Genomic DNA, 21,313 nt, shown 5'->3' with positions numbered 1-21,313 from the left:
CTAATTTTGTTTTGATTTAGAATATAGCAGATGACATATAAACTTAAGTTTTACTGAAAAAGAAGATTGAAATATATTTAGGAGGTCTGAGGGATTATGAAATTTGAGAGTTTTGAGATAAGGAAAAGTATTTTAAATTTTAACATGAAAATTACTTTGCACAAGGACTATCCAAAACAAATATTCAATTTTGTTCATGAACAATTTTCTGTTTTATTATATTAAAAACACTTCACTAAATAATATGATTTTTGTGTGTCAAAGACTTATAATATTAACTTAAATACTATCAAATATTGTGAAAATATAACACACTATATTAAAAGTTAGAATTATTAAATCTTTAAAAAATACTTTAAACAAAAAGGTCACCTAGTTAGTCATATAGACTGAGACTGTGTTGAGAAAATTAATAAATTCAACAAGTTAAAATTATGTGTTGATATTAAGAAACAGAATTTAGTTTTCCACAAACAACGAATGAACAAACTGTAACAAAGGAAACTCTTTGTCAGTAATATATAATTAACTTAATATGTTTAATACCTTTACAATACAGTGTACCATGTAAACAAAAACTGCAACTGCAATAGTTTAAAGAATTGCTGTCTACATAATCTTGTGATTTTCATCTTACTGATAGCATGTGTGCATGTGCATGAACAAACTTAATTTATAGCACCACTCCCATATCTTACAAAACTAAATTCATGAAGATTAATGGATGACAGAGAAAATACAAAACACATAATAGGGACTATGTTTAGAAAAAAGATGTGGCTACCAACATATTCAAATTGATTAGCATACATTTGGTGGAAGATAAAATTAACCCCATTCTTTCTGAACATCATTTATAATTACGCAAAGAATAAACAACCTTGAAACACACCTTTAACCTTGGGAATACTTAAAAATTTGCTAAAACAAAACTTAAATTACCTTTTTATTTTCCACAGTCCAGTGTGAGTGGCAGAAGATATGACAAGGTGGCTCTAAGCCAGCTGCTATCAAGAAAGCTGGCCAGTAAATAGCATGAAACCTGAAAATGTCTTCATTAGGTCAGTAGTGTTACAATTTATTTTATCTCCAAACACAAAGAGAAGAGTAGGTAAATAGATCTCAATACATACCAAACACACATGGAAAAAAACTCAAATCAGTATGATAATTTAGGCTTATTACCATATGTGGATGGAAAATAAGATAGAACAAGCAAAGATTATTTTCTAAGAAAATTTTGTATGAACTTTGAGGTAGAAGAAAAGAATCATTAGTTAACCTTATTTTCATACAATTATGAAAAAGCAAAATTCATCATATTTGAAAATACACAATATATGCAATATCTAAACACGCATAAGGTGTTATACTATACAAATGTTTAGCCATTAAGAATCTAAAAAAAAAAATCAGCTTTGATGTTTCAAATTGGAAAGAAGTAAATTCATTTATAAAGATATAAATAAATAATTCTATTAATAAAGTAAATTTAAGTGAAACAATAGCATAAATTTTGGCTTTATATTCTACTTATGAAAATCTGTACTTAACTTCAAAACAAGCAAAATATTTAAGGATTAAAAATTATTTGACATGTTAATAATGACTTTGATGTAATTACAGAAAAGTTTCTGTTTCGAAGTATTAAGTATATATCTCCATATACATGTACATAAGACTCCAAATAAAACTGTCACATACTAATTCTCCACTGCAACTTAACAATGATTCCTAATGAGATAGATGTTGTATAAAACAGATTCAAGATCATCGAAAATAAGCAATAATGAAATATAAGTGAATGTTACTGGAAATCAGAGTAAATCAAACATAGCATTGTACATATAAAATATTATAATCCAGTTGATATACAAATATCACTGATGTGGAATTTTGTACAGATTAGATATTAATCACCAATAGTTCTTTTTCACTGGATTGAAAAATTAGTGAGTAAAAAAATTTTCTCTCAACTTCATTACCTTAATATATCTTTGCCAATGACATGACAGTCTGGAGGCCAATGATAACCAGCAATTGGATATCCTGCTACTGTAAGATAGTTCAGAAGAGCATCCAACCAAACGTAAATCTAAAAATGAGTAAACTCTTGTAAAGACATTGAAAGTTAAATGCACAATTTTTCATATTCTTCATATAACACCTATTTAATTATTCAAATAATCAATTAAGAAATAATTATGTTAACTATCTTATTTAAGGAAAAATTACATTTTGTAATTAAATGTAAAAAATAAATGTTTTGTTCACTGAAACAGTTTAGTTTTGTTCTGTGTGTGCTTGACTTCTGAAGGGCTTAAATATCAAATGTACTTGTTAATCACAAAGTATCCTTAATTAAATAACAAAATATTTTATAATAGGAATCAATGGAATAATAACCTTATCTCTATCTCACAATATGACTTATCTATTATGATTATCAGTGCATTCAATTTGAGATTGTTGTAAAGATTAGATAGCCTGTCATACTGTTATTATTTTGTGCTCCAAACTTGGCATAATAGTAAATCAATAAAACAAGGTACACAAAATCTGTGGACTATTTAACGTTAAAGTGATTTTAACAAAACTGAGAATATGAGATATATCACATATTCTAAATATATATAAACTGGTTGTCTGAGTGATCACTGAACTTGTTTTCTTCATTGGCCCTTGTGAAGGAAGCATCAGATATTCACCAAAATAAACATGACAAAATAAAGTTGCATATTATATTTTTATCAAATACAAAAATTGTAATAATAAAAAGCAAAATGCAGAACAAACAATAAGGTTAAAACACCCACAATATATTCAAAATTTTAAAACTAATTTAAAGAATTCAAGTTCATGTCCTAGCTTTGGAATAATGAAAACAGGAATATCCACATTGTAACTGACAAATATGTAAAAACAAATCTATAACCTACAGTCTGCTGACAGTAAAATCATAACATAGACTACATGAAATATACAGCCAACCAGAGACAGAGTAAAATCCAAAACTAGATAACAATTTGCAGAACCAAATTTAAGAGAGAATGAGTGGAGTAGATCAGTCTTATAACAATACTTGAACTAAAGAACATTTAAAAAAAAGTCATTCTTAACAAACAAACCTCATCACTCAAGATGTGTGTAAGTTCAGACAAATGGTTGGTTTTGAGAATATTAGTGGTGTATTGAATTTGTGGAGCCAATAATGTGGTACAGGTGGTGGCATAAACAGGTAGGAGGAATTCTACATCCTTCTCTTGCTGTGGAAGGTTCTTGAAGAAACATCCTGAAATAATATTATGAAAAGACATTCTAGAGGAAGTAGTCCCTCTTCATCCACATTTAAAATGGGGTGATTAACACAATCAGCTAAACTATTTGGCATTCAGGAAGAACTAAAGAAAGACCTGAGAAGACCCCAAAGATGTACAAGGAACTAGTAAAGCATTGGTGGGTGATGCATTGCTGCCATGAATACATCAATCACTGGCACAAACAATAAAAATATTAATTCAGAGAAAAACATGATATGAATGCAGCTAAAATTTAGAGAAATTATTGCTGCAAGCAAAGGATTTGAGACTGAGTCCACACTAGCTATTGCATGTCATTAGAGATAAAGTGTCTGTGAGTACTAGAATACAGTGGTATAACATGGCTGGCAGACAGGAACTCCTAAAATTCATGTGAAACATTCTAAACATCTAAATAATTGTATAAGAATGAGATATCTGAGAAGAATACATACCCTACAGATAACTTTCCTAAACTCATCAAATCAGCCCTTGAAAGAAGCATCAGTAAAAAGATCCAGATCCAAAGGAGATAGAAAAAAAATAAACCTACAACAGAAAACACAAATAAAGGGAAATGAGAGTAGAAGGATGGATGAATCAGTAGGTATAAGTAAAAAAAACTTCCTTTGTAATCCCCACCTGCTATCCAAAAACCTATACATAGAAGCTTTCCCAATATTTTCATAGGTTCTACATAGAAACGAGAAATACTAACCAATGAGGCAGAAGAAATCTAGAAGCAGTCTCCAATTCTCCTTCCATTTATAGCACAATAAATAGATGAAAGTATAAATCCAAAAGAAAGATGAAGTACAATACTGTTATCCTTTCATTGTGGAAAAGGATTAACACTGTCAAATCTGAAATCAAATAAAAATAGGAAAAATCAAACTTGAATGACAAACTGAAAATCAAAGCAAGCAGTCTGATGAATCCAAGGGACATAAAGTCAAGAGTCAATAGATGACTAAAGATCTGAGATACCCCACCCACCTCAAAGCAATGTAGAACACAGTTGAGTGGATCATAAAGACTTACCTTGTTTACATCAATGCTATGCCACACTAAAGTATGAACAAAGGTAGCAAACATCAAAACCAACATCCAAAGGACTCTAGATGAAAATAATGACCAGAAAAAAAAGTAAGATGCTATAAACCCTAATCAACTCCTGCTGGCATGCTTCCTCTGAATTAGTTACAATAAAATGGTAAAGTGAGCTGCTTGCAAAGACAAAAACAAATATATACAGAGGTAATTTGTTTAAAAAAGCAAAAGTGAGTGAAAGTGTTAAAGGAATATAAAAGTTAATAGAAACAATAGCAGTGAAACTCACAAGTAATAAAGATGGAAAATATGTGTGATTCTGAATAAAATAATAATGAGAATGAAAATAATTCATAATGATGCAAAAACAAAATGTCCCAAACAAATAAGTAAATTATCTCAAAAGGCACAAGCACTCTCAGACATAGATGAAATTGTTCAATACTGAAAATACAGAACATACCTGAGAGGAAAACAAGACCATCAGTAATGTAGTCACAAGCTTTGCAGACTCTGAAAAATTATTAGGCCTGACTTTAATTTCTGTAATATTTTTTATGGAGGTTGGATTTTTGCTCAGGCCTAATCATTTTTCAGAATCTGCAAAACTTATTTTGTCTGCTACAGTGCTAGCCCTAATTGTGACTACATTACATCTGTATGTAATAGCACAAATACATTGACTATTTTACTCTTCATGCTGTAGGAAAACTGCTTAGGTAAGGTCTCCAATGAAGGTATAAAAATACTGATAATAGATGTAATAGTAGTATCAGAAAGCATATCATATCAAAGTCAACAAAATGAATTCATGAAGAAAACCTAATTACAGTGAGAAAGCAGAGTTTGTGCAATATCCTCTGGCACATTCACAAGTTACATGGAAGGTCAGTAAGTGGTGAATTAGGGGAAAGTGATACATATTATGCAGTGTGTAAAAACATTAGGAAATCTTTACTCAGCCATGTTTTTGAAAGCATAAATTATCTCATATCTCCACACACAACAACACATATTATCTGTTTTCATACAAAGCTGGAGAGAATTTATTCATTTACTGTAGTATATTTTCACAAAAGTGATCACCATAATTATTACTGAATAATCTTAGCAATTTCAAAACTTTAAAGACTGTCATATCACACAGTAGTATTTCCTTTAACCTTGTATATTTTTCTGCACAAAAATTGAACAAAACTAATGGCTTGAATCTTTGGCATCTGTATATTAATTCTTAAGCTATTAATAATGGTCATGTAAGAATTATATGGAGATGTAAGTAGAATGTTTATTTATAGTTTTCAAATTACTATAATAGTAGGTGGAGAATGAGTTTATTGATGGGATGGCTGGTACTCTATCAACTGCCTACCTATCAACTTACCACCTTCAATAATTTAATGTTTTAAAGCACCTTAACAAATCCACTATATTTATATAAATATCACACTGATGCTAAGCCGAGACATGGGAGATTAATACAAATGAATAATTTTAATTAGAAAACCACAAGTTCTAGAAAAGCTAAAGTTAGGGATTTTAGAATCAAAATAACATTCTAATTTAGAAAGATCCTCATGCATAGAAAACGCTGAAGAAAACTTATGAAAATTTTTAAATTTTGAAAAAAAAAAGCAAGAAGTGCAACCCATGAGCCTGTTTATCCAAGAAATTAAATATTTCTGTGCAAAACTAGAAACAAAAAATCTCAAACATCCGAAATGGAGAAGAAAAGGTATACAAGACATAGAACTCTCAAATCAATGACACTGAAGAAGTGAAAGAAGTAGAGAAGCTGATGTCACTTTAAGAAAACTATTTTCTTGTCACAATGATAAAATAGAAAATATCCAGCTGAGACACAACTTTTATTTTATGTCTACATAAAATGAGACTTTATCATTACTCTGACAGGTAACTAAACAAATTACATTTTTTGGAATATTTCAATAATGGATTCTAAAGTAATCAAAGTTTGGGAAGTGAAAACTAGAAACTAACTGTCTGTGTGTTATCATTGGGTACAGGTATCCCCCACTTGAGTCGAAATCTATCTCTGGAAATAGACAAGTCTGGCAAACCTTCAGATATCCAGTGCTTGACCAGTTGACAAAAATTACTAGGATACAATACTTTATCTGAAATATAAACATTTTCAACCAATCAAAATAAAAAAAAACAATATTCTAGTAAACAGAATATTTAAAGACATTCATAAAGGAGTCTTAAAAATTAACTTTTGTATGAAGCTTTCTATGTAGGGCATCTTGTCATACCCATGTTAATAGTAAACTGTACCAAAAATGAAACTGTTCATTTTGGAAATAAGTTTTTTTTATACACTTAGTCTAAATTTTGAATTGAAATATTTGAAGACATTATAAATTGTTTATATGAAGAATGAAACACAAAATATTATATTAATGAACAGAATATACATAATCTAAACACTTTTTAGTTAATAACATATTTATGTATGAGTAATCATTCCATTACTTTATTCTTTAAAAATTAGAGCCCAAACACCTGCTTTATTCATTCTCAGGCTTATAGTTTTATAATACATAAAAAATATAGATATTACAACATAGACAACATCAGAATTGAATGTGATGGATTAAAAATCTCATTGAATGTGCCACAAGATTTTACAAAACTAGAATCTGTTATAAAGTCTGCAAAAAAATCCACTGTTCTGTTCCTAAGGAAATGTTATCCCATCATATTCAATATTTATAAAGATATTATCTGTCATTCTCTTTATCTTGCAGTAGTTTTGGTTTAATATCTCACAAGCCCCAAAAGAAGCTTGTGAAATAAACAAGGCCACTCAGAAATGTCTGTTTCTCTTCAGCCACTCACAGATTTAAGGTTTGATTCTACTGGGAAAGAACAATGATATTACTTGGAGGGTATGATAGATGCCAAATTATTTGAGGTGGATTTGGTCTACATCAACATTAAAACTGGTTAGGGAAAGCTCAGAAACAGGCAGAAAGTAGAGAAGGAAAGCTGGTTTAGCTGAACAACAGTGGCAACTTGGAGACTGGCTAGGTTGTTCTTGATTAGCAGCAGGAACCAAGATTATGATGAAGTAATGTTTGTTTGTTTAGAATTAAGCACAAAGCTACACAATGGGCTATCTTTGCTCTCCTCACCACAGGTATCAGAACCAAGTTTATACTGGTGTGAGCCAGCAGACATACCACTGTGCCACTGGGGGAAATGTGGAGTAATGAGTTCCTATATTAAGGTATTATCTCATCACTCATAATGTTCATTTTTATATCAGACTGTCACATGGCAGAGAACATTTGAAATAAAGAAACTAAAAACTGCTGAATTACTCTTACCATGAAGGTAATTATACCTACTGCATGTAAGCTGTGGTTATGCTGAAAACTTACAAAAACAGAAAAGAGATTACATAGTCATAAAGATGTATAGTTAATTTACCTTCTGTTATCATAAATATATATATACATTTTTATACAATATTACAGCACAGCTATTTAAAAGAACCTTATATGATTACAAATGATGGCAAAGAAAAGGATAAAATCTGACAAGAAAATATGAAAAACTTTAATTTACAAATAAACTTCATGCTACTATCTTTAAATTAAAATTACCATCATCAATTTTACAACAACCTACTGAACCTTCTGCTAGGTTTGACTTAGAATGCCACAGAATAATTTTAAAGAGAGTTTTCTTGTTCAAAACATTCTTGCACACTTATGTGTATTTTAATAACGTATCTATCAAATAATGTTTTAGCACTAGATGAAGGAAAGATTTAATTCTGGTATCAATACTTAGCCACCGAGTTGAACAGTAGCATGTCATAAATATATTGGTGGTATCATGTAGTTGGGGAATAAATGTTTAAATAAAATTTACAACATTTAACATAAAACTACGTAAAGTTGTTTGTACTGATTGATAGACATAAAGTTACAACACAACCTTAAAAGTAAAAATCCAAAACAAAGTACTAAAGTATACACATCTCGTTGTGAAATGAAATAAATTATAATGATAATTCAAGAAAATTAAGTTAAACTTTAAGTGTATTATATATATTTACATATGCAATATAATATCTACAGCTAGCAAATCTGTATAACCATACAGAAAGCCATCCTACGCTTTTGTATAGCCATACCATATAAAATAACAACAGCAATCTTATAGTCTGCATACTTTTATAATCATTATGTAGCTTACTTTTAAGTATGTTTAGTTATAATCCATACATTGGTTGTGACTGTTATAAATATTTTGTATGAATTATACATCTTTGCTACTCATAACAAAACAAATACATTTACAGCCAACCAAAAGTCAGAGCTTAACAAATGAATGATGATCAACTGACAAGAGAAAAAATCATCACAACTGTATACAAAAAAAAAACATGAACCAATAACTACATTTCAAGTTCTATCATCCTACCTAGATAAAACATTCTATAGTCCAATGCCTAAACAAGAGTTTGTTTGTTTGTTTTGAATGTTGAGCAAAGCTGCACAAAGGTTATCTGCTCTAGCTGTCCTTAACTTAATAGTGTAAAATTAGAGAGAAAGAAACAAGTTATCACCTCCCACTGCCAACTCTTGGGCTACTCCTTTATCAATAAATAGTGGGATTGATGATTACATCATAACACCACCATGGCACCATGAAATATTTATTTATTTTTCAGTCATATATAATTGCTTCTGTAATACTGATTATTAAACAGAAATTTATCTGAACCATGTTACCTTCTTTATATTAATCTAAAATTACAATAATTAACATTTTTATTAATACCTTACATCAAAAAAGATAATAATGTATTATAGACTTATTGTTATTATTTCATAATTGCAAATAAACAAAACAGCACATTCATTTTACTTTTATACCACATTCAGATCATTTAAGTGTAGTATGTTATGTTATAATCAGTTCTCCAAACATTCCACATATTTGTGCTACTTTCTGCAAATGATCAATATAAGATTGTGAGAGTAATTTTAATTTTAATGAGAAAAATACATAAGCAGACAATGCTTAATAATTCTAACGTAACCCTAATTAATATCTTACTTATTCATGTTTCAATCATGAAGAGTAGGTTAATAAAATAGAAAAATGTGTTTTATATGAACTACTCCAAAACTCTAAATAGGTAAGATTTTTATAGATCACAAAGAACAGTAAAACTAAAAACTGGAGTATATAAATCACTTAGTTTAAGTAAAAACATATTGCTAGTTAGAAGCCACAGATCCCAAGTATCCATATATTCAAAATAATGACCATTAGAATATGACTGAATCAGTTTACCTAATAGTAACATTTGCCAAATAGAAATACTCCTTAATAAGTATGGGCTATCCTAGTATTGATTTAATTTTTGTATATACAGAGGATACAAATAATTATTTAGTGTATATTCTGTCCTATTCAAGAAATAGCTTTCCACTTTTGAGATACATAAAAAACATTGAGATTTACTGTGTCTTTGGAAGTCTTAGAAATATTCTCTATAACTTATGACAAGACTTCCTGCTGACAAATTCATGACATCTATGTTTTGTCTGTAAAGGTTGTCCATCAAAGTCCAGTTTGATTACACTTGTACAACAAAGTTTTTGCTTCTTGAACACTGTTGGGTGTTCCTTATAGATTTTTGGCTGCTGATCACGAAGATTACATCCAAGTTTGCCCATCACATACCGTTTCATCAAAATCTTCAGTTTTGACATGTTTTTTCTTATATTTGTGTCCAAAAATTTTCGTTTCTCTAAGAGACCTATGAACAATGTTTTATGCAGTATGGGCATGTTCAGATATGAAATCAGGCCAGGTTGGAAGCTGTTCTGTGGAAGTATGCAGCTCAGGCATGCCTGGGCAGGCCAGAACCACATTGCCACTGTCTCAGCAGGCTATAAAAGTGGCTTGCATACACAGATATTGCTTATTAATATAGACCTTATAGTGTGTACATATTGTTTCAGAATATAGCATTGCCTCAGTAGTACTGTAACAAGTAAGTTAGATGTTATAGATGTTTTACAGAATGATTGGTGTCAGTCAATATGTCTCATCAATGTCGTAACAGCCGCGATACATTTTGCTATATTTGTGGCGAGTATACGCTTGTTCATCAGAGACGCTCAATGACTGCTCTTGTGAAGAAAGCATATCATCTGTACTTCAGCTGTAAAATTGGTGATCAAGACCAGGAACGGGTGCCTCACATTTGTTGTGCGACATATTCTGTCTGTCTGAGAGCTTAACTCAAAGGCACTCGAAAGACAATGCCGTTTGCTGTACCGATGATATGGCGAGAACAGAAAGACCATGTGATGGACTGTTACTTCTGTTTGACTAATGTGTCTGGTTTCTGTGCCAAAAACAAGAAGTCAATTGAATACCCTAATCTGCCTTCAGCAATAAGACTTGTGCCATATGACAACAGTCTTCCAATTCCGAAATCACCAGAGAAATGGACCTTAGATGAACCAGATGAAGAAACTGCAATGCAGGGAACTGGCAGTGACACTGATCCGGATTTTGAACCGTGCTCCTCAGGGGATCCACAGTCAGAATTAAACGATTTGGTCAGAGATTTGGGTCTGTCAAAAGCAAAAGCCAAATTGCTGGGTTCGAGACTACAGGAATGATGTTTGCTGTCACCAGGTACAAAAATTTCTGTTTTTTGAAGCTGCCAAGATGATATAACCAAATTATTTGCACAAGTTGACAGTCTCTGTTTCTGTGTTGACATTGAAGGATTGTTCTCTGCTTTGGGTTGTGACCATGACCTGTTGGCTATGCAGCACACATGAAAGAAACCTATGAGAACATGTAAATATTGCTGAAGCACATCCAGTACAGCAAATTAACTGGAATATCTGTAAAGATCTGAAAGTTGTTGCTCTGTCACTGGGACTGCAGCTCGGCTATACAAAGTACTGTTGTTTCATCTGTGAATGGGACAGTTGTGCCAAATAGTCACATTATTCTAGACAAAGCTGGCCACTCCATAAAAAGTTAGTTCCAGGACAGAAAAAAGTGTGGCACATTAACTGCTTCTCAATCCAGCAAAGATTTTTTGGCCTCCTCTTCACATAAAATTGGGACTTATGAAGAAATATGTGAAAGCGATAAACAAAAAAGGTGAAAGTTTTCATTATTTAAGACAGATGTTCCCAAGAATAACTGAGGCCAAGATCAAAGAAGGCATTTTTTGTTGGCCCTCAGATCAGACATGTTATGAGTGACAAGCAGTTCAAAGATCTGTTAGTTGGGCTGAAAGAGATTGCCTGGAAAGCCTTCAAAGATGTTGTTGACAATTTTCTTGGCAATTACAGAGCCCCACATTACATTCAGCTGGTAGACAAACTTCTCAAAGCATACAAAACAACAAAATGCAACATGTCACTCAAGATTCATTTCCTCCACTCACACTTGGACTTCTTCCCCACAAATCTTGGTGCTGTCAGTGACAAACACAGTGAAAGGTTTCACCAGAACATTGCTACAATAAGAAAACGATATCAGGACAACTGGAATCCATCAATGCTTGCTGACTACTGTTGGACATTGTAACGTAATGGACCAGACATTGAATTCAAACAAAAATCAGAAGCAAAACATTTTTAATTATGTTGAACTTAATAGTATATTAGAAACAAATGCAATTAAATATGTTATTGCTGGTAAGCAATCAACTGTCTATCTATTTCTCAGAGTTCCTACGTGATGAAGCAAAACCAAAACATTTGTACATACCAAACAGGTACCTGTCACAATCAGCAAAACTTTTCAAGACGCAACACCTTTTCAAAAAAAATTATTGTGCAGTGTTATACCTTCAAAAGCTTGTAGATGCACAAACAGTTCAATACCCCATCTTTATAACTCATCAGTACACAGATATTTTAGTAGATTAATCTGATCTTTACATCCACTTACTCTGACACCTTCTCAAACCATTTATGAAATACCATCAAAATGGAAAAAAAAACAATGAAGCAAAATGCAGATTGTTTAACTCCAGCCACAAACCCATTTATAAACAAATTACACTGACTAACTGATAAAACGTTTGTGTGTTTGAGGTGTTGTTCTCAATTGTGTTATCTTGATGAAAGTCCAAACAAACAGTGTGATGTTATACAAACAACAGAGATCAATGTAGGTTATTACTGACCTATCAGCAAACAGAAAAATTTGTTTCTTGTTGTTTTATCATTGATAATTACTCTAATTCATATTCTGAAATCCATTTCGAGTCCAGGGACCGTGGAAAACTAACTCCTAATGTCCATACTTTATAAATAATCGTCATGATACATCTTAACTGACCATTAAACTTAACAATATACATCTAGATACATAAACATGAGCTGTCAGTTGTTCCTGAGCTTGTCTAATTTTTTATACCTCAACAGCTCTTTCATTTGTTATTTCAACAAAAACTCATTAGCAGACAACATTTTTATGGAATTACACAGAAACAATAACCAAATTTTAAAATGAAACAGCAAAAACAATCAACAACAAATACAAGTTCTCTCCTTTAGGGCAAAGATAAGAACCACTGCACATTATTATAAAAAAAAGAAATTAAGTGGGCATATGACAGCAATATATCATGTTAAGTCTTTCTGAGAAACTCGACAGTAACATATTTCCTTAAGAATTAATGACCCCTCTTTTACTGAAAAATAACTTAAAACAAACTACTACTTGAAAGTTCACAGTCCAGCATTCAGAAGAAAAACTTCCAATCATCCAGTTAGAAAAAACAAATTGTCGGTGAGGGAATTTTCTGGTTGTCAATATTTATCACATGTTCAACACCCCAGAGGTTCTCTAGCAGTTCATGATTCCAATCTTTTTTATTTTTTGTAAAATAATGACATACAACTCAAAGATTAAAATATCTGGATTCTACTTTTTCCAAATGTTACTCTGAACATTAATAATGGGGCTTAAAGAAATTTCAAATGTTTCACAACTGCAAAGGAGATTGTGTTGTGTTTCTTACAGAAAACCCACATTGGGCTATCTGCTGTGTCCAATGAGAGGAATTAAACCTGATTTTAGTGTCATAAATCAAAATACTTGCTGCTGACCCACCAAGGGACCAACTATCTAGGAATTAATTTTGAGAGTAGGGTCTCCACATTTTAAGCTATACATTTAGATAAGATTCATTGTTGTTTTTAATTAAATTGCTTAGAAAAAATAAGCTAAAGAAAAACAAACGTCTAAACCTAAATGACTTTCTTATCTCCCTGTTTTTGAAAATGTAAACTCAAAGCTTTACAAAGAAATTTGAGAAGATAATATTTCCTTTATTTATTATTTAATGTAATTTCAAAGATCATTCAAAGGCATATTCGAATAATGCTGAATAATCTAAGCTATACTTTGATATAAATTTTGAAAGCCAGGACTTGCCTCCAGAATTCAGCCAATGAAGAATATCTTGTTCTAACTGTGAAAGCCTAAACATGTAATTTTCTTCTTGTGTCCATTCAACTGGTTGTCCTGATTCAGTTGAAACCTATGACAGAGCCAAAAACTGGTAGTTTAATAAATAGTTTCACATCTTACATATCTACTGAAATATATATTTAAAGATAAAAAAGAGGGAAACTACTGAATTCAAGTGTTTGAATTAACTATTTACATCAGTGTCTCTGGTGAATGGATGAGCTTACAAACAGTATAGATACAGTAAATGTGGATCATTGTGACAATAATGTTTCTAAAGCATAAATTGTCAGAACTTGATCATGCCCATCAGTAGTAGCATGATGAAAATTGCATTACAAGAAAATTATAAAAACAATGATAATTTACAATTATACCAAAGTAAATTACAGATTTTCCATTTTAAGTGGAATTTTTTCTTTCTAGTAGTTCTAAATTGTGTATTTTAAACACTGATTGTATGTTTTGAAATGTTCATGCAAGGTTATACAAGGAGTGCACCTCCACATAGACATCTCTAATTCTGAATTGATTAAAGAGAATGGAGTTTATCAAAAGCACCTTCCTGAGCAACTCTTGTCTAACCAAATAGTACCATCTAATATTTTACTTTTTGTTTCTGAAATTTAATGACAACTTATTTAAATAGCACTTTTTATGTTAATAAAAATACTTTCCTCCAAGTTTTATTTTATTTAGTCTTCTTCATTTTCTAATTAAAACTAAAACTTTTATGTGGAAGTTTTTGTTAAAACATTGTCATACGTAATTGTCATTTCTTGATATAAATTGCTGACATATTACAATAAAACTGTGTTAAAAGTTAACAAATAAATCTGTTTAACCAAGTTTTTGTTTCTATTATTGCCTAAGACATTTTAGTTTTACATATTCAAATAATTAGAACTGATTTGACATTCATATTTTTTTAAATATTCTAGTGTGTTAGGAAAGTAAATTAACTACAAAATAATATAAACTAGAAAACTAAATATACATACTTAACTTTGGTATACTCAAAGGGACAAATTTTAATTGTGCAAGTTACCTTACTTGGAAACTATACTGCCAACTAAGCCTAATAGCAAACCATGAGCCAGCTCTGAACATTTCTTCATTTATGAATATAAATACAGCATTAAAATATCCATAATACTAATGAAGACTATAGCAATTGAAAAGATAAGTGCACACTAAAAAAATTTTTTTAACCTTTAATTAGTCATCAAGAGTAATTTTGTGAAAAATCAAACTACTGACTGCACATGACATCCAATGTCTACAGCTAACTACACTAACATAATATTTATGCTATTATATTCCTTAAGAAACAGCTTCAAAATGATATGTGATTAATATGGATATAACATATGAACCATTTTCCAAAAAAGTGGCATAAAGCATACTAAAAATGTAGAGGTTCAAAAAATCATAAAAACAGTTTTACAAAAGTTATTGATTATAATTTGGAATTTAATTCGAGTCCAAAGACTAATGCAGAGAAGACCATAACTAAACTACTGAAATCTCATAGAAACACATTTTACATAAATATATATACATATCAATTTCTGAGAATCATATCTGGAATGTCTTTCAGAATTTATAAATAATCTTAAATCCAAAATCATTGTATCACATATAAAGTTCTTTTAGATAAAAAATTAAATAAGTTTTGAAATAATTGTTTCTGTAAGTGTTTAAATGTGGTACTTCTAATAGTTACCATTACAGATAAAATTAAAGAGTAACTTCTTGCACCATCCCTTTATACTGAATAGATTACTACACATAAGATGCATATATATCTCTAAAGAACAGCTGAATGTTTTATTCTTTTTCTGAACAGATCATATAACAGTCTGTATCCTGAAAATGATACACATTTATCCAGATTTTCACTACACTTCATTACATTTAAATACTAAGTTTCAATTAAAACCATCAAAATCAAATTATATTTGTCAATAAAAAAAATATTTGTGAAATAATGAGATTATTATTAACAATCATAACATCAGTAAAATAATTTCAATTTGACTTGTATATGTATATACAAGACGTTGTAATTTTATAACAATATATGACTTTCTGAAACAATATTCATTGCAAAAACATTTTATTTCAAATTTGAAAAGAAATTAAATTTACACTAAGTACAGAAAACTATCTTTCTGTACAATGTTTATCCTGATTTGAAAGCAAGTTTCTTACCATTTTTCCTGAATCTTCTTTCACTTGAGAAGGTGTGAGAAATGATTCCTCTGATGAACAATACCAGCCTTGATATTTATCTTTATAAATAAATCCTTGATTGTCTAAATGTTGCTAAACATTAGAGACAAAAATCTTTAAGGCACAAGGAAGTCTAGTGTATTGTAAAACACAAATAAAACTTTTCCACACTCCCTAATATGTGGCCTTACCACAAAATTTTGATGATGCCTTTCCACATGCAACTTGCCTCAACAACATATTTAATATTACCACTCATACAAGCAATTCTTTTTCATTGATATCAAGTAAAGAGAATTTATAATTTCTCTGTACTTTATTCAATCTCAGACCAACATTAGTTGGTAGATATATTTTAAATTATCTAGCTACTTATAAGTTGCAATACTAAATTTACACATATAATAAAATGCAAAATAAAACCAATATATCCTTTATATTTTCAAGCAATAATAAAAGAATTATCACTTTACATTGCAATAATTCCCAGCCAAATGCTGAAACTGACCTTCTACTTTTTATAGGAACACTTCTCTGAAACAGTACCCTTACTGACCACTTTTAGCAGCATGCCATTTTCCTGCCTTAAAATACATCAATAATATTTCATATTCCTAGCCTTTATTGATAAAAGGAGATGATTCTTCATATCAATTTATTATCCAGACAGAAATAAACCTGGGTTCTGAGCACTTGTCAGAAATTTTTATACAGCTACTAGTCTGATATCCACAAGTTGCAACTAAATACAAACAGATTCTGAAAAGTACTACTAGCACTGTCAATTTGATATTTAACTTCTTATTTATAACCATGTTCCTCTTATTTTCAATTCTCCAAATCAATGTTTCTGCTTGGTTTATACATGCTGTTGATAAATATATATAGTGATAGTCAGGTTTTTGATACACTTCATATATGATTCAATGTCATACAATGCTGGCACATCATGGACTACAATGGTCTCACTGTTTTGTTTAGATCATTTATATTTTTGAGTATGTAGAAAATAAACTGTTCCTGAATCAGATTTAGTTAGAATTTTTATACCAAATTATATTAGCTACAACTATTCTGGTGTTATTAAAGATATAAGGAGGTGATGATACTTAATAATAACTTTTTCTACAATTTGTTTTCCAACAAATATTTTATTGCTGTCCTGATCATTAGAAGCTCAACTACATCAAATAATTATAATTGAACAACCTTTTCTGTCCTTCAAATCTGCTCTTATTAAATTCCCAGTATTAACCTACCCCAACAGTTTATATATTAAAAGTTGAATTAAACTCATTATTTCAGGGTTGACCTATAAGGTAGCCATACATCCTTACAATGGTGGAAAAATGACAAAATAGTAAGGAGTTGAGGAGAGTACCATCGAAAGAGTCTGGACTGAAACACACAACCCCTACATCCAAATGAAAATAGTCAGTATGCAGGAACAAATGTAATGTGTAGGAATTCATCTGACACAACAACCTTATCCTCCATAAACTAGCAGGGAAAAGAACCCAATAAAGGGCTAATTACAACTCCCTGATAAAATGTGGGAGGACCAATCAATGGTTCATAACTGCACAACAAATAAAAAAATAAAAACTCTAAATACAGTGATCTCCCTCTTTGTTGGCACCCTTGCAAAGCAAATCCCAAACTGCCTTTTAAGTACTGTGGCAGTAAATTAGAACCAGAGGAGAAGGAAGGATTGAAGAAAAAAACAAATTAACTAAGACTTACTCAGAACCCAAGGAACTGTAATAAATTATTTCCAAACTTGAGCAAAACTGTTTAAAACATGTACCATGTTTGTCATTGTACTGTGACTGATGTAGTTTGTACATTGAAGATCAAAAACAAATTGGGGCAACCTGCTGTATTTATTGTATGGAATCAAACCCTGAACCCTACTATTAGAAGTCCATAGACATAACTTTGTCCCATTTAGGGGACATGAGCCTGACACCTACTGAGCCCAAAACCCTTGTAGTCAGAGGGACCACCAGTTGCCCTAAAATCAGCACTTCAGGGACCAATGGCAAACTTCAGGCACATGGAGGCCAGAACAAACAAGGGAACAAGGGGAAAACTAAGAGAAGAAGAGTGTGAGAAAAATGGGAGGTGAAGTTATGTTATGCAACAAAGCTTCATGGAGAGGTGGTAAGTAAATTAGGGTGAGATGGAGGATTTGTTAAAATATTTCCTTATAAAATTAAGAATGTAAAGTTTATATAATATCAACATCTGATTTATTAATTATGTTTTTAAGCCAAGTTTATTCACAAAATATAATAACAAAGTAGCTTAATTAAAATTTGAATGCAACTCTAAAAAGTCATGACCACCTTTACCTGCCCATAGCAACAGGGATAACCTAACTTCAATGCTAAAAGTTCAGGTGGTGAATAATTTAAGTATTTAAACAAGTTATTAAAAGAACAGAAACTAACTATTTATTTAAATCATTTTAGTTTAGGTCTAATAACCACCAATTCCTTACATTAACCACTGCTAAATAAAATTTAATTTATCACCATCAAACATAATAAGTCACATTAGTGACCCTAACTAAGAAACAAACCAAGATGATATTCTGAAAAACCTTCAGAAACGCTTGCAGTAATTTTAACTTTTCTAGATATTAGTCGATTACATGTAATGAAGAATATTCACCCAGAAATGTTGTACTACTTTGACATGCCTTTCTTCTGTTGTTCTAATAAAGTCTGTGTATGATACTCCAGCCATTTTGAAAACATCCTGAAAACAAAAAATAGTACACTACAGAAACTGAAGTGCATGCAATGTAATGTAAAAACCCAAACTGTTTATTACTTGTATAAACAGACAAAAATATACATTTTGCAAGAAAAAATACAGCACTACTAAAAAGATATAATTTAATATGATCAACAAGATTCATAATAAAACAATATAAAGCTAAATCACAACAAATCATACTTTCCATAACTACTACAAAAACACTACATTTAATTATTATACTTACCTTCTAAGATAACAACCATAGCTTTCACAGTTAAAATAACATCAAAAGAATAAACATTTAAAAAATCTTTAATTTGACATAAAATATATATACTTTTTATATGAAAAATTAAAAATCATTTACAACTTGTTATATTTGTACTATTACAAGTTTGTAACCTCCTTCAGAATCATGCTTACTGATCTTTGTGATAAAATTTCCATGTATAGGTTCTTGTAATGAGATCTGTATAAACATTTTGACTTACATAAAATAAACAATTTGTCACATATATATACATACATATACCAAAATAATTATGTATTTTAAATTTTTATAGTACCTTAAACTCTACAGTTTGCCACCTTTAAACCAGATTTTGTTAAACAACACATTAGATGCTGTTTGTACAACAAAGAAACAGATTTTACTATTAAACAGCAATGAGTCATGACAGAAGTTTCACCAGTATACGTAAAAATAGACCATCAGCATAAAGATGTATTTGTACAGGGTTCCAAATTACAAGGCCAAAACATGACAAATGGATGATTTAAATAGCCTCTCATCAACCCTTATATTTATTACTTTTCTTCAATTGATTCAGTTGGCCTATCCTTCAAATAAACAACAGAGATAACTTAAACACTTTAAGAATACATCTTTGTAAAAATAAAGAAATTATATACGTTATATATATTTGATATTTAAGAACTACTACATCATCACAAAAACAAATCATTTGGAAAACTTTCTAGCTTTTCCCTGATCACTGTGAAAAGTTAAGGAGACAATTTTTTTCTTGCCCTAATGTAAAACACCTGATTTTTCTCTGGCTTAAAATAATATTGTTTTCTCTGATCACTGGGAACATTGTTGTATTACTCTGTTATTGATCAAGAATATTGAAAGCTACTTTCCTAAGTTACTTAATACATGTACTATAAATTTAGCATTACTTTTCCTCATTAGAAACAACTAACTCTGTAAGCTATTTCATATATTCCCTCTTGTCATCTTAACACAAAAGTGTCTAGTTACAATAAATCTATCAAATATTGAAGTGTTACTGACTGAAGAATCCCTAGAAAAACTAGCTACAAATATTTTTGTTACTCCTAGTGAAAACACATGTTCTGCCCAAGATGCTATTTTATAATAATAATCTAGAAATTTAAAATATAGTTTACAGGACTACTAATGATAAATTTGCCTGAAAAACTTTAATAAACTAGTTATTGTATTCTAACTGCAGAGAAAGAAAAATGTTCCTCAATTTATATTAAAATTATAAATAATTGGGAAAGTTCAAAAAATGAATACAAAACATACTAAAGAAATAGAAAATAAGTTGATTTTTTTAAAGAAAACTATTATAAAAAATGAATAAAGCACAAAAAAGATGAAAGTATAGCTTTTTTTTTCTGTTGGCAGACCTAAAGTACAAGAAAGTTACTGCTTGTGTCAGAATTTTTATATGATATGGTTGGGTCTGAAATATTACACCACTTAGGTCTACTACAACACCTTCAACTTCAGCAAGCTAGTATAATATTTGTTCATTTCTTTGTTTTGAAATTACGTGCAAAGCTATGTGAGAGCTACCTGCCCTAGCTGTTCCTAATTTAGCAGTTTAAAACTAGAGAAAAGGCAACTAGTCAGCACCACCCACTTCCAACTCTTGGGCTACTCTTTTACCAGTGAATAGTTGGACTGACCATCATATTATAACACCCCCACAGCTGAAAGGGATAGCATGTTTGGTGTGATGGGGATTTGAACCCATGAACCTCAGATTACGAGTCAAGCATCTTAACCATCTGGCCATGCTGGGCCAAGTATAATGTGAAGCTAAAGTACCTGATTTAATAAAGACAGCCAATTACACATGGCATTAAAAATGATTACCATTTACTGCCAGCCTGAATTCTAGTGGAATAGACTCAACAACATGCCACAAGGTGTCTTGTCATGTTGTAATTCATGTGAAAAGCATCTGGTTCACAGATACTGTAAGATTATAATACTGATTGAAATGTTCAAATTCATTATAGAGAAGTTTAATCAAATTAGACCTATATTTATAACAAGGTTTCAATCCTGACAGAGCCAAACACTTTTAAATTAATAGCTTTAAGATGAAGTAAGCCCATTTTGTATGTTTCATGAGAGTTCTTCTGATGTCTCAAAAATAGCATTCACTGATCTAAAAATATATGTATAATTAATTGTTCTT

General features: G+C 30.6%; 1 protein-coding gene across 6 annotated transcripts in view; it reads right to left on the bottom strand.

Annotated features, from left to right (window-relative positions):
• The window catches only part of MetRS-m (Methionyl-tRNA synthetase, mitochondrial), a 54,354-nt gene that overhangs the window by 8,904 nt on the left and 24,137 nt on the right, over window positions 1-21,313 (bottom strand). For all 6 annotated transcript variants that reach the window (XM_076483452.1, XM_076483450.1, XM_076483451.1 and 3 more), the window contains 6 exons: window positions 18,765-18,851; window positions 16,068-16,181; window positions 13,818-13,923; window positions 6,351-6,487; window positions 1,986-2,095; window positions 943-1,042 (listed from right to left, as the gene is read on the bottom strand). In XM_076483452.1, the coding sequence (XP_076339567.1) occupies window positions 943-1,042; window positions 1,986-2,095; window positions 6,351-6,487; window positions 13,818-13,923; window positions 16,068-16,181; window positions 18,765-18,851 (654 nt within the window). The remainder of the gene's footprint in view (window positions 1-942; window positions 1,043-1,985; window positions 2,096-6,350; window positions 6,488-13,817; window positions 13,924-16,067; window positions 16,182-18,764; window positions 18,852-21,313) is intronic.

The sequence above is a fragment of the Tachypleus tridentatus genome, chromosome 13 (assembly GCF_004210375.1).
Source record: "Tachypleus tridentatus isolate NWPU-2018 chromosome 13, ASM421037v1, whole genome shotgun sequence".
NCBI classification, from domain to species: Eukaryota; Metazoa; Arthropoda; class Merostomata; order Xiphosura; family Limulidae; genus Tachypleus; species Tachypleus tridentatus.
Note: the sequence above shows the minus strand (reverse complement) of the source record. Positions and strands in the feature narration are given on the sequence as shown.